At 40.6% G+C, this 13841-nt stretch overlaps 1 protein-coding gene across 3 annotated transcripts in view; it reads right to left on the minus strand.

The window, feature by feature from the left end:
• Nucleotides 1–13841, minus strand: part of zfyve26 (zinc finger, FYVE domain containing 26) — a 104338-nt gene that overhangs the window by 19584 nt on the left and 70913 nt on the right. For 2 of the 3 annotated variants that reach the window (XM_071382504.1, XM_071382506.1), the window contains exons 28-33: nt 10866–10958; nt 6747–6928; nt 4771–4913; nt 4618–4646; nt 3529–3665; nt 616–836 (exon numbers count right to left, since the gene is read on the minus strand). In XM_071382504.1, coding sequence (XP_071238605.1) covers nt 616–836; nt 3529–3665; nt 4618–4646; nt 4771–4913; nt 6747–6928; nt 10866–10958 — 805 coding nt within the window. The remainder of the gene's footprint in view (nt 1–615; nt 837–3528; nt 3666–4617; nt 4647–4770; nt 4914–6746; nt 6929–10865; nt 10959–13841) is intronic. The other variant, XM_071382505.1, reaches the window with a different exon arrangement.

A 13841-nucleotide genomic window follows, 5' to 3' on the forward strand; every position in this document is an offset into this window, starting at 1 on the left:
GCATTATGGGTAATGTAGTACTCTCACATGTCATACAGGGCATTATGGGTAATGTAGTACTCACACATGTCATACAGGGCATTATGGGTAATGTAGTACTCTCACATGTCATACAGGGCATTATGGGTAATGTAGTACTCTCACATGTCATACAGGGCATTATGGGTAATGTAGTACTCTCATCGGTCATACAGGGCATTATGGGTAATGTAGTACTCTCACCGGTCACACATGGCATTATGGGTACTGTAGTACTCTCACCTGTCACACAGGGCAGTATGGGTACTGTAGTACCTCTCACCTGTCACACAGGGCATTATGGGTACTGTAGTACCTCTCCCCTATCACACAGGGCATTATGGGTACCGTAGTACTCTCACATGTCACACAGGGCATTATGGGTACCGTAGTACCTCTCCCCTGTCACACAGGGCATTATGGGTAATGTAGTACTCTCACATGTCACACAGGGCATTATGGGTAATGTAGTCCCCTCACCTGTCACACAGGGCATTATGGGTACTGTAGTACTCGTACCTGTCACACGTGGCATTATGGGGAATGTAGTCCTCTCACCTGTCACACAGGGCATTATGGGTAATGTAGTCCTCTCACCTGTCACACAGGGCCAGGTCCTGGCTGCGGCCCACCTTGACGAACATCAGTTTGGCGCTGAACAGAAGCTGGCGCATGACGTCGGTGAGGAGGCGGGCGTCCACCTCGGGATTGGTTAGTTTACGGGACAGTGAGCGGCAGTGTCCAATTAGCTGGTGTCCACAGGCTGTCTGGTCACTATGGAGGGACAGGATGGCCACACATAGAGACGCACTGGGAGCCTGGAGACAGGAACAGAGGTCAAACAAAACATGTCAAACTGAGAGCCTGGAGACAGGGACAGAGGTCAAACTGGGAACCTGGAGACAGGGACAGAGGTCAAACTGGGAACCTGGAGACAGGGACAGAGGTCAAACTGGGAACCTGGAGACAGGGACAGAGGTCAAACTGGGAACCTGGAGACAGAGGTCAAACTGGGAACCTGGAGACAGGGACAGAGGTCAAACTGGGAGCCTGGAGACAGGGACAGAGGTCAAACTGGGAACCTGGAGACAGGGACAGAGGTCAAACTGGGAACCTGGAGACAGAGGTCAAACTGGGAACCTGGAGACAGGGACAGAGGTCAAACTGGGAGCCTGGAGACAGGGACAGAGGTCAAACTGGGAACCTGGAGACAGGGACAGAGGTCAAACTGGGAACCTGGAGACAGGGACAGAGGTCAAACTGGGAACCTGGAGACAGGGACAGAGGTCAAACTGGGAACCTGGAGACAGGGACAGAGGTCAAACAGAGCCTGGAGACAGGGACAGAGGTCAAACTGGGAACCTGGAGACAGGGACAGAGGTCAAACTGAGAGCCTGGAGACAGGGACAGAGGTCAAACAGAGCCTGGAGACAGGGACAGAGGTCAAAATAAAATATAAAACTAAAATAGTAACACAATATAATAACAATAATGAGGCAATATACAAGGAGTACCGGTACCGAGTCAGTGTACTGAGGTATGAGGTAGTCGGGGTGATTGAGGTACTATGTACATGTAGGTAGGGGCTGAAAAGCAGAAAGTCATGGTAGCCTTATTAACTGTTCAGCAGTCTTATGGCTTTAAAAAAATATATATATTTTAACTTTATTTAACTAGGCAAGTCAGTTAAGAACAAATTCTTATTTACAATGACGGCCTACCGGGGAACAGTGGGTTAACTGGCTTGTTCAGGGGGCAGAACGACAGATTTTTACCTTGTCAGCTCAGGGATTCGATCTTGCAACCATTCGGTTACTGGCCCAATGCTCTAACCACTAGGCTACCTGCCGCCCCGGCTTTTGGGTTAGAAGCTGTTCAGAAGCCTTTTGGTCCCCGACTTGGCACTCCGGTACCGCTTGCCGTGCGGTAGCAGAGAGAACAGTCTGACTTGGGTGGCTGAATTCTTTGGACCTTTCTCTGACACCGCCTAGTATAGAGGTCCTGGATGGCAGGGAGCTCAGCCCCAGTGATTACTGGGCCGTACACACTAGCTCTGAGCGCCCTGCGGTCGGTTGCCGAGCAGTTGTCAAACCAAGACATTATGCAGCCAATCAAGATGCTGTCAACTGTAGAACCTTCTGAGGATCGGAGGACCCATGACAAATCTTCTCGGCCTCCTGAGGGGGACGAGGCGTTGTCGTGCCCTCTTCACGACTGTGTTGGTGTGTTTGGACCAGGATAGGTCCTTATTGATGTGGTCCGTCTCCACTACGGCTCTGTCGATCTCAACGGGGGCGTGCTCAGCCCTACTTTTTCCTGTAGTCCACGATCATCTCCTTTGTCTTGCTCACATTGAGGGAGATGTTGTTGTCCTGGCACCACACGGCCAGGTCTCTGACCTCTTCCCTATAGGCCGTCTCATCGTTGTCGGTGATCAGGCCTACCACTGTTGTCGTCTGCAAACTTAATGATGGTGTTGGAGTCGTGCTTGGCCATGCAGTCGTGGGTGAACAGGGAGTACAGGAGGGGACTAAGCGCACACCCCTGAGGGGCCCCCGTGTTGATGGTCAGCGTGGCTGATGTGTTGCTACCTACCCTCACCACCTGGGGGTGGGGGGGCCCGTCAGGAAGTCCAGGATCCAGTTGCAGAGAGAGGTGTTTAGTCCCAGGGTCCTTAGCTTATTGATGAGCTTTGAGGGCACTATGGTGTTGAACACTGACCTGTCGTCAATGAATAGCATTCTCTCACATAGGTGTTCCTTTTGTCCAGGTGGGAAAGGGCAGTGTGGAGTGCAATAGAGATGGCATCATCTGTGGATCTGTTAGGGCGGTATGCAAATTGGAGTGGGTCTAGGGGTTTCTGGGATAATGGTGTTGATGTGAGCCATGACCAGCCTTTCAAAACACTTCATGACTACAGACGTGAGTGCTACGGGTCGGTAGTCATTTAGGCAGGTTACCTTGGTGTTCCTGTTGTCTGTAGTTATAACTGACCTGTTCATTGTAGGAATCTGTCTGTAATTATAATATAACTGACCTGTTCATTGTAGGAATCTGTCTGTAATTATAATATAACTGACCTGTTCATTGTAGGAATCTGTCTGTAGTTATAATATAACAGACCTGTTCATTGTAGGAATCTGTCTGTAGTTATAATATAACAGACCTGTTCATTGTAGGAATCTGTCTGTAGTTATAATATAACAGACCTGTTCATTGTAGGAATCTGTCTGTAGTTATAATATAACAGACCTGTTCATTGTAGGAATCTGTCTGTAGTTATAATATAACAGACCTGTTCATAGTAGAACTCTGTCTGTAGTTATAATATAACTGACCTGTTCATTGTAGGAATCTGTCTGTAGTTATAATATAACAGACCTGTTCATTGTAGGAATCTGTCTGTAGTTATAATATAACAGACCTGTTCATTGTAGGAATCTGTCTGTAGTTATAATATAACTGACCTGTTCATTGTAGGAATCTGTCTGTAGTTATAATATAACTGACCTGTTCATAGTAGAACTCTGTCTGTAGTTGCAGGTTGTCTGTAGGGTTGGTGCTGAGGTGAAACTGACGGTGAGTGACCTCTGGCAGGTGAAGCATTGAATCTAACACTCCCTCTGTAGATATAGGACTACCTGCAACTGGGTCAGGGAGAGAGGGGGAGAGAGAGAGAGGGACAGGGAGGAAGACGAGGAGTGAGAGGGAGCGGGGAGGGAGAGAGAGGAAGAGGGGAGAGAGAGAGGGAGAGAGGGGGACAGGGATGAAGATGAGGAGTGAGAGGGAGCAGGGAGAGGGGGGAGGGGAGAGAGAGAGGGAGAGAGGGGGACAGGGAGGAAGATGAGGAGTGAGAGAGAGAGGAAGAGGGGAGAGAGAGAGGAAGAGGAAGAGGGGAAAGAGAGAGGGAGAGAGGGGGACAGGGAGGAAGACGAGGAGTGAGAGGGAGCGGGGAGAGGGGAGAGAGAGAGGGAGAGAGGGGGACAGGGAGGAAGACGAGGAGTGAGAGGGAGCGAGGAGTGGAGAGAGAGGAAGAGGGGAGAGAGAGAGAGGGGGACAGGGAGGAAGACGAGGAGTGAGAGTGAGCGGGGAGAGGGGGGAGGGGAGAGAGAGAGGGAGAGAGGGGGGGACAGGGAGAGAGAGAGGGAGAGAGGGGGACAGGGAGGAAGACGAGGAGTGAGAGGGAGCGGGGAGAGGGGGGAGAGAGGGAGAGAGGGGTACAGGGAGGAAGACGAGGAGTCAGAGGGAGCGGGGAGAGGGGGGAGGGGAGAGAGAGGAAGAGGGGAGAGAGAGAGGGAGAGAGGGGGACAGGGAGGAAGACGAGGAGTGAGGGGAGAGAGAGAGGGAGAGAGGGGGACAGGGAGGAAGACGAGGAGTGAGAGAGAGAGGAAGAGGGGAGAGAGAGAGCGAGTCACACACTATCCAAGGACTACAAATTGGAATTAGCTAACCGGCTAGTTAAATCTGGGACATTTACAGAATGTTGATCAATGTGCATTGTCCCCATGTCAAATAAACCTTAACATTACAGTAGCTGAAGAGGCCTTAGGAAGACATTTTATACTAACGTCTGTAATGAATATGACAGCACCCTTTTACCTTCAGCTTGTTCCAGCGTGTCATCAGAACTGTGATGATACAAACAAAACAGGAAAATCAGTGACATGTTACCTTGGATCGACATAGTGACACAGCACAGTGAATAAAGCAGTGAGTAGGTTGTTACTGCCAGTAGGGTCTAAAGGGTCTTACTCTGGATGGAAGTAGCTGTAACACTGGTCACACACGCGCACTCTCTTCTCCTCCTCGGTGCAGCCCTCTACCGCCATCTTGTGGTCGGAGCAGGCATGACACACCAGACGACCACACCTCCTGCAGTGGTGACGCCTGTTGAACTGAGGAGGACAACGGGATGGAATGGAGAGTCCGTTTCACACAACAAATCATGAGCCGGTTTCACCCAACACAGATTAAGTCTATTCCTGTACTAAACACCAATGAGTAGTCTTAATCTGTTTGTGGGGAACCAATGAGTAATCTTAATCTGTTTGTGGGGAACCAATGAGTCGCCTTAATCTGTTTGTGGGGAACCAATGAGTAGTCTTAATCTGTTTGTGGGAAACCAATGAGTAGTCTTAATCTGTTTGTGGGGAACCAATGAGTCGCCTTAATCTGTTTGTGGGAAACCAATGAGTAGTCTTAATCTGTTTGTGGGAAACCAATGAGTCGCCTTAATCTGTTTGTGGGAAACCAATGAGTCGCCTTAATCTGTTTGTGGGGAACCAATGAGTCGCCTTAATCTGTTTGTGGGGAACCAATGAGTAGTCTTAATCTGTTTGTGGGAAACCAATGAGTCGCCTTAATCTGTTTGTGGGGAACCAATGAGTAGTCTTAATCTGTTTGTGGGGAACCAATGAGTAGTCTTAATCTGTTTGTGGGGAACCAATGAGTAGTGTTAATCTGTTTGTGGGGAACCAATGAGTAGTCTTAATCTGTCTGTGGGAAACCAATGCCACCATTTTCTCTTTGTAGGAGCCATTTAGTGTCCGCCACTCACCCCTTCATTTATCCGCCACTCACCCCTTCATTTATCCGCCACTCACTCACCCCTTCATTTATCCGCCACTCACTCACCCCTTCATTTATCCGCCACTCACTCACCCCTTCATTTATCCGCCACTCACTCACCCCTTCATTTATCCGCTACTCACTCACGCCTTCATTTATCCGCCACTCATCCCTTCATTTATCCGCCACTCATCCCTTCATTTATCCGCCACTCACTCACCCCTTCATTTATCCGCCACTCACTCACCCCTTCATTTATCCGCCACTCACTCACCCCTTCATTTATCCGCCACTCACTCACGCCTTCATTTATCCGCCACTCACTCACGCCTTCATTTATCCGCCACTCACTCACCCCTTCATTTATCCGCCACTCACTCACCCCTTCATTTATCCGCCACTCACTCACCCCTTCATTTATCCGCTACTCACTCACGCCTTCATTTATCCGCCACTCACCCCTTCATTTATCCGCCACTCACCCCTTCAATTTATCCGCCACTCACCCCTTCATTTATCCGCCACTCACCCCTTCATTTATCCGCCACTCACCCCTTCATTTATCCGCCACTCACTCACGCCTTCATTTATCCGCCACTCACTCACCCCTTCATTTATCCGCCACTCACTCACCCCTTCATTTATCCGCCACTCACCCCTTCATTTATCCGCTACTCACTCACGCCTTCATTTATCCGCCACTCACCCCTTCATTTATCCGCCACTCACCCACGCCTTCATTTATCCGCCACTCACCCCTTCATTTATCCGCCACTCACCCCTTCATTTATCCGCCACTCACTCAAGTGGCTTATTTTTACTTTGAGAGATTTAGCCATTCCACTCTATAATATAATAAATATATATATATACACACACACACACACACACACACACACACACACACACACACACACACACATATATATATATATATATATATATATATATATATATGTATATATATACACACACACCATTTAGCAGATGCTTTTATCCAAAGCGACTTACAGTCATGCATGCATACTAGAGGTCGACCTCTAATGCATACATTGGGTGGTCCCGGGAATCGAACCCACTACCTTGTAGATACAAGCGCCATGCTCTACCAACTGAGCTACAGGGGACCAGACTCTTTCACGGGGGGGTCTTATTCTCACCATGGTGAAGCGTTCTCGCTGGCAGACCATGCAGACATGCTGCTGATTGTCTGGGACCCAGTCCTTACGAACCGGGGCTCTGTCTGGGGGTTGGAACTGATCCGGGGAGCGCTGGATTCTCCTGCCGGTCGACCCTCTGTCCAGGGAACTGCTGGAGGACGAGGTGTGCACGGAGGTACTACCTGGAGTCGGGAGACGGAAACAGCGTTATCTTCACAGTGTATTTCTGTCAAATCGGAGGTGCTGGTACAAAGCATTATGGGTACTGTAGTACATCTTGCCACAGTAACCACGTGCAACAAAATAAGATGAAACATTTCAATGATTGCACAGACTAGAGTATATTAAAATACAGTATACTAGAATAAACTATAGACTAGAATAGAGTATAATAAAATACAGTATACTAGTATAAACTAGAATAGAGTATAATAAAATACAGTATACTAGAATAAACTAGAATAGAGCATAATAAAATACAATATACTAGAATAAACTATAGACTAGAATAGAGAATAATAAAATACAGTATACTAGAATAAACTATAGACTAGAATAGAGTATAATAAAATACAGTATACTAGTATAATCTAGAATAGACTAATAAAATAATGTATAGTAAAATAGACCATAATAGACTAGAATAGAGTATAATACACTAGAATAGATTATAATAAACTAGAATAGACCATAACAGACTAGAATAGAGTATAATAAACTAGAATAGAGTATGCTGAACTAGAATATAATAGAGAATAATAGAACAGAGTATAATAAACTAGAATAGAGTATACTAGACTAGAATAGACCATAACAGACTAGAATAGAGTATAACAGACTAGAGTATAATAGAATAGAGTATACTGAACTAGAATATAATAGAGAATAATAGAATAGAATATAATAAACTAGAATAGAGTATAATAGACTAGAATAGAGTAAACTGAACTACAATATAATAAACTAGAATATACCATAATAGAGTATAATAGACCATAATAGACTTGAATAGAGTATAATAGACCATAAGACTAGAATAGAGCATAATATACTAGAATAGACCATAACAGACTAGAATAGAGCATAATATACTAGAATAGAGTATAATAGACTAGAATAGATCATAACAGACTAGAATAGAGCATAATAGACTAGAATAGAGCATAATAGACTAGAATAGAGCATAATAGACTAGAATAGAATAGAGCATAATAGACTAGAATAGAGCATAATAGACTAGAATAGAGCATAATAGACTAGAATAGAGCATAATAGACTAGAATAGAATAGAGCATAATAGACTAGAATAGAGCATAATAGACTAGAATAGAGCATAATAGACTAGAATAGAGCATAATAGACTAGAATAGAGCATAATAAACTAGGAGAGTATAATAAACTAGAAGAGAGTATAATAGACTACAAGAGCATAATAAACTAGAATAGAGCATAATAGAATAGAATAGAGCATAATAGACTAGAATAGACTAGAATAGAGCATAATAGACTAGAATAGAGTATAATAAACTAGAATAGTATAAGAGACTAGAATGGAGTATAATAAACTAGAAGAGCATAATAGACTAGAATATAGTATAATAAACTAGAAGAGAGTATAATAGACTAGAATAGACTAGAATAGAGCATAATAAACTAGAAGAGAGTATAATAGACTAGAATAGAGCATAATAGAATAGAATAGAGCATAATAAACTAGAATAGAGTAAACTGAACTAGAATATAATAGAAAATAATAGAGTAGAATATAATAAACTAGAATAGACCATAATAGACTAGAATAGAGTATAATAGACTAGAATAGACCATAGACTAGAATAGAGCATAATAGACTAGAATAGAGCATAATATACTAGAATAGAGCATACTATACTAGAATAGACCATAAGAGACTAAAATAGAGTATAATAGACTAGAATAGAGTATAATAAAATAGAGTATAAAAACTAGAGTATAATAGAATAGAGTATAATAGAATATAATAGAATAGAGTATAATAAACTAGAATAGAGTATAATAAACTAGAATAGAGTATAATAAACTATAATATAGTATAATAGAATAGAATAAACTAGAGTATAATAGAATAGAGTATAATAAACTAGAATAGAGTATAATAGACTAGAATATAGTATAATAAACTAGAAGAGAGTATAATAGACTAGAATAGACTAGAATAGAGCATAATAAACTAGAAGAGAGTATAATAGACTAGAGCATAATAAACTAGAAGAGAGTATAATAGACTAGAATAGAGCATAATAGAATAGAATAGAGCATAATAAACTAGAATAGAGTAAACTGAACTAGAATATAATAGAAAATAATAGAGTAGAATATAATAAACTAGAATAGACCATAATAGACTAGAATAGAGTATAATAGACTAGAATAGACCATAGACTAGAATAGAGCATAATAGACTAGAATAGAGCATACTATACTAGAATAGACCATAAGAGACTAAAATAGAGTATAATAGACTAGAATAGAGTATAATAAAATAGAGTATAAAAACTAGAGTATAATAGAATAGAGTATAATAGAATATAATAGAATAGAGTATAATAAACTAGAATAGAGTATAATAAACTAGAATAGAGTATAATAAACTATAATATAGTATAATAGAATAGAATAAACTAGAGTATAATAGAATAGAGTATAATAAACTAGAATAGAGTATAATAGACTATAATAAACTAGAGAATACTAGAATAGAGTATAATAAACTAGAATAGAGTATAATAGACTATAATAAACTAGAGAATACTAGAATAAAGTATAATAAAATAAATTAAAATAGAGTATACTAGAATAAACTATATTAGACTAGAATTGAGTATAATGACTAGAATAGAGTATAATAAACTAGAATAGAGTATAATATAATAGAGTATAATAAATTATAATAAACTAGAATAGAGTATAATAAACTAGAATAGAGTATAATATACTAGATTATAATAAACTAGAATAGAGTATAATAAACTAAAATAGAGTATAATAGAATATAGTATAATAAACTAGAAGAGAGTATACTAGACTAGAATAGAGTATAATAAAGTAGAGTATACTAGAATAAAGTATAATAGAACACAGTATGACTAGAATAGAGTATAATAACCTAGAATAATATAAGAGACTAGAATAGAGTATAATAAACTAGAATAATATAAGAGACTAGAATAGAGTATAATAAACTAGAATAGAGTATAACAGAATAGAGTATAATAAACTAGAATAGAGTATAATAAACTAGAATAGAGTATAATAACCTAGAGTATAATAGAAGAGTATAAACTAGAATAGCATATAATAAACTATAATATAGTATAATAGAATAGAATAAACTAGAGTATAATAGAATAGAGTATAATAAACTAGAATAGAGTATAATAGACTATAATAAACTAGAGAATACTAGAATAGAGTATAATAAACTAGAATAGAGTATAATAGACTATAATAAACTAGAGAATACTAGAATAAAGTATAATAAAATAAATTAAAATAGAGTATACTAGAATAAACTATATTAGACTAGAATTTAGTATAATGACTAGAATAGAGTATAATAAACTAGAATAGAGTATAATATAATAGAGTATAATAAATTATAATAAACTAGAATAGAGTATAATAAACTAGATTATAATAAACTAGAATAGAGTATAATAAACTAAAATAGAGTATAATAGAATATAGTATAATAAACTAGAAGAGAGTATACTAGACTAGAATAGAGTATAATAAAGTAGAGTATACTAGAATAAAGTATAATAGAACACAGTATGACTAGAATAGAGTATAATAACCTAGAATAATATAAGAGACTAGAATAGAGTATAATAAACTAGAATAATATAAGAGACTAGAATAGAGTATAATAAACTAGAATAGAGTAAAACAGAATAGAGTATAATAAACTAGAATAGAGTATAATAAACTAGAATAGAGTATAATAAACTAGAATAGTATAATAGACTAGAATAGAGTATAATAAACTAGAGTATAATATAATATAATAGAGTATAACAGACTAGAATAGAGTATAACAGACTAGAATAGAGAATAACAGACAATAGAATGATCTCTGACCTGCAGTAGGTGGAGGTGTCGCCATCCTAGAGGGGGTAGAGGGACAGCTGTCCTGGGCAGGACAATGGTCATCCTGGAGACTGATCACAGAATCTGGGGACAGACAGAGGTCGAAGTTTTAACGTTGTAGACTTTTTGTTGTTGCAACAAAAAAAGGTTCTCAAACTCAAAATTAAAAGGTGATAAAGTGTCAAACATCATATCTAAAAGTCCAAATGTGTAAATTCAGTGTTTGGGGGAACGTTACTTTTTTAAAGTAACTCGTAACGTTACAACGTTACTATGGAAAGTAATACACTAAATTACATGCGTTAACAAAAACAGAAAACCCCTCTGAAGATGCCTAGCGCGTGTTGGTCATTAGAATGGCTTGCATAGCTTAGTCTACATGTCACTCGTCTACATGTCACTCGTCTATATGTCTATACCAACTCAAGCAATAATGACAGAAGCAATATATCCTTTACAATACTTTAAATAAATGATATACAGTTGAAGTCAGAAGTTTACATACACCTTAGCCAAATACATTTAAACTCAGTTTTTCACAATTCCTGACATTTAATCCTACTAAACATTCCCTGTTTTAGGTCAGTTAGGATCACCACTTTATTTTAAGAATGTGAAATGTCGGAATAATAGTAGAGAGAATGATTTATTTCAGCTTTTATTTCTTTCAACACATTCCCAGTGGGTCAGAAGTTTACATACACTCAATTAGTATTTGGTAGCATTGCCTTTAAATTGTTTAACTTGGGTTAAACGTTTCAGGTAGCCTTCCACAAGCTTCCCACAATAAGTTGGGGGGAATTCTGGCCCATTCCTCCTGACAGAGCTGGTGTAACTGAGTCAGGTTTGTAGGCCTCCTTGCTCGCAAACACTTTTTCAGTTCTGCCCACACATTTTCTATAGGATTGAGGTCAGGGCTTTGTGATGGCCATTCCAATACCTTGACTTTGTTGTCCTTAAGCCATTTTGCCACAACTTTGGAAGTATGCTTGGGGTCATTGTCCATTTGGAAGACCCATTTGCGACCAAGCTTTAACTTCCTGACTGATGTCTTGAGATGTTGCTTCAATATATCCACATCATTTTCTTTTCTCATGATGCCATCTATTTTGTGAAGTGCACCAGTCCCTCCTGCAGCAAAGCACCCCCACAACATGATGCTGCCACCCCCGTTCTTCATGGTTGGGATGGTGTTCTTCGGCTTGCAAGCATCCCCCTTTTTCCTCCAAACATAACGATGGTCATTATGGCCAAACAGTTCTATTTTTGTTTAATCAGACCAGAGGACATTTCTCCAAAAAGTACGATCTTTGTCCCCATGTGCAGTTGCAAACCGTAGTCTGGCTTATGACGGTTTTGAAGTAGTGGCTTCTTACTTGCTGAGTGGCCTTTCAGGTTATGTCGATATAGGACCTTCAGGCGTTTGGAAATTGCTCCCAAGGATGAACCAGACTTGTGGAGGTCTACAATTTTTTTTTCTGAGGTCTTTGCTGATTTCTTTTGATTTTCCCATGATGTCAAGCAAAGAGGCACTGAGTTTGAAGGTAGGCCTTGCAATACATCCACAGGTACACCTCCAATTGACTCAAATGATGTCAATTAGCCTATCAGAAGCTTCTAAAGCCATGACATCATTTTCTAGAATTTTCCAAGCTGTTTAAAGGCAGTCAACTTAGTGTATGTAAACTTCTGACCCACTGGAATTGTGATACAGTGAATTATAAGTGAAATAATCTGTCTGTAAACAACTGTTGGGAAAATTACTTTTGTCATGCACAAAGTAGATGTCCTAACCGACTTGCCAAAACTATAGTTTGTTAACAATAAATTTGTGGAGTGGTTGAAAAACTAGTTTTAATGACTCCAACCTAAGTGTATGTACACTTCCGACTTCAACTGTACATATACAGTCGTGGCCAAAAGTTGAGAATGACACAAATATTAATTTCCACAAAGTTTGCTGCTTAAGTGTCTTTAGATATTTTTGTCATATGTTACTATGGAATACTGAAGTATAATTACAAGCATTTCAGAAGTGTCAAAGGCTTTTATTGACAATTACATGAAGTTGATGCAAAGAGTCAATATTTGCAGTGTTGACCCTTCTTTTCAAGACCTCTGCAATCCCCCCTTGGCATGCTGTCAATTAACTTCTGGGCCACATCCTGACTGATGGCAGCCCATTCTTGCATAATCAATGCTTGGAGCTTGTCAGAATTTGTGGATTTTTGTATGTCCCACCCGCCTCTTCAGGATTGACCAGAAGTTCTCAATGGGATTAAGGTCTGGGGAGTTTCCTGGCCATGGACCCAAAATATCGATGTTTTGTTCCCCGAGCCACTTAGTTATCACTTTTGCCTTATGGCAAGGTGCTCCATCATGCTGGAAAAGGCATTGTTCATCACCAAACTGTTCCTGGATATTTGAGAGAAGTTGCTCTCGGAGGATGTGTTGGTACCATTCTTTATTCATGGCTGTGTTCTTAGGCAAAATTGTGAGTGAGCCCACTCCCTTGGCTGAGAAGCAACCCCACACACGAATGGTCTCAGGATGCTTTACTGTTGACATGACACAGGACTGATGGTAGCGCTCACCTTGTCTTCTCCGGACAAGCTTTTTTCCGGAAGCCCCAAACAATCGGAAAGGGGATTCATCAGAGAAAATTACTTTACCCCAGTCCTCAGCAATCCCTGTACCTTTTGCAGAATATCAGTCTGTCCCTGATGTTTTTCCTGGAGAGAAGTGGCTTCTTTGCTGCCCTTCTTGACACCAGGCCATCCTCCAAAAGTCTTCGCCTCACTGTGCGTGCAGATGCACTCACACCTGCCTGCTGCCATTCCTGAGCAAGCTCTGTACTGGTGGTGCCTCGATCCCGCAGCTGAATCAACTTTAGGAGAGGGTCCTGGCGCTTGCTGGACTTTCTTGGGCACCCTGAAGCTTTCTTCACATCAATTGAACCGCTCTCCT

The sequence above is a fragment of the Salvelinus alpinus genome, chromosome 34, assembly GCF_045679555.1.
Source record: "Salvelinus alpinus chromosome 34, SLU_Salpinus.1, whole genome shotgun sequence".
NCBI classification, from domain to species: domain Eukaryota; kingdom Metazoa; phylum Chordata; class Actinopteri; order Salmoniformes; family Salmonidae; genus Salvelinus; species Salvelinus alpinus.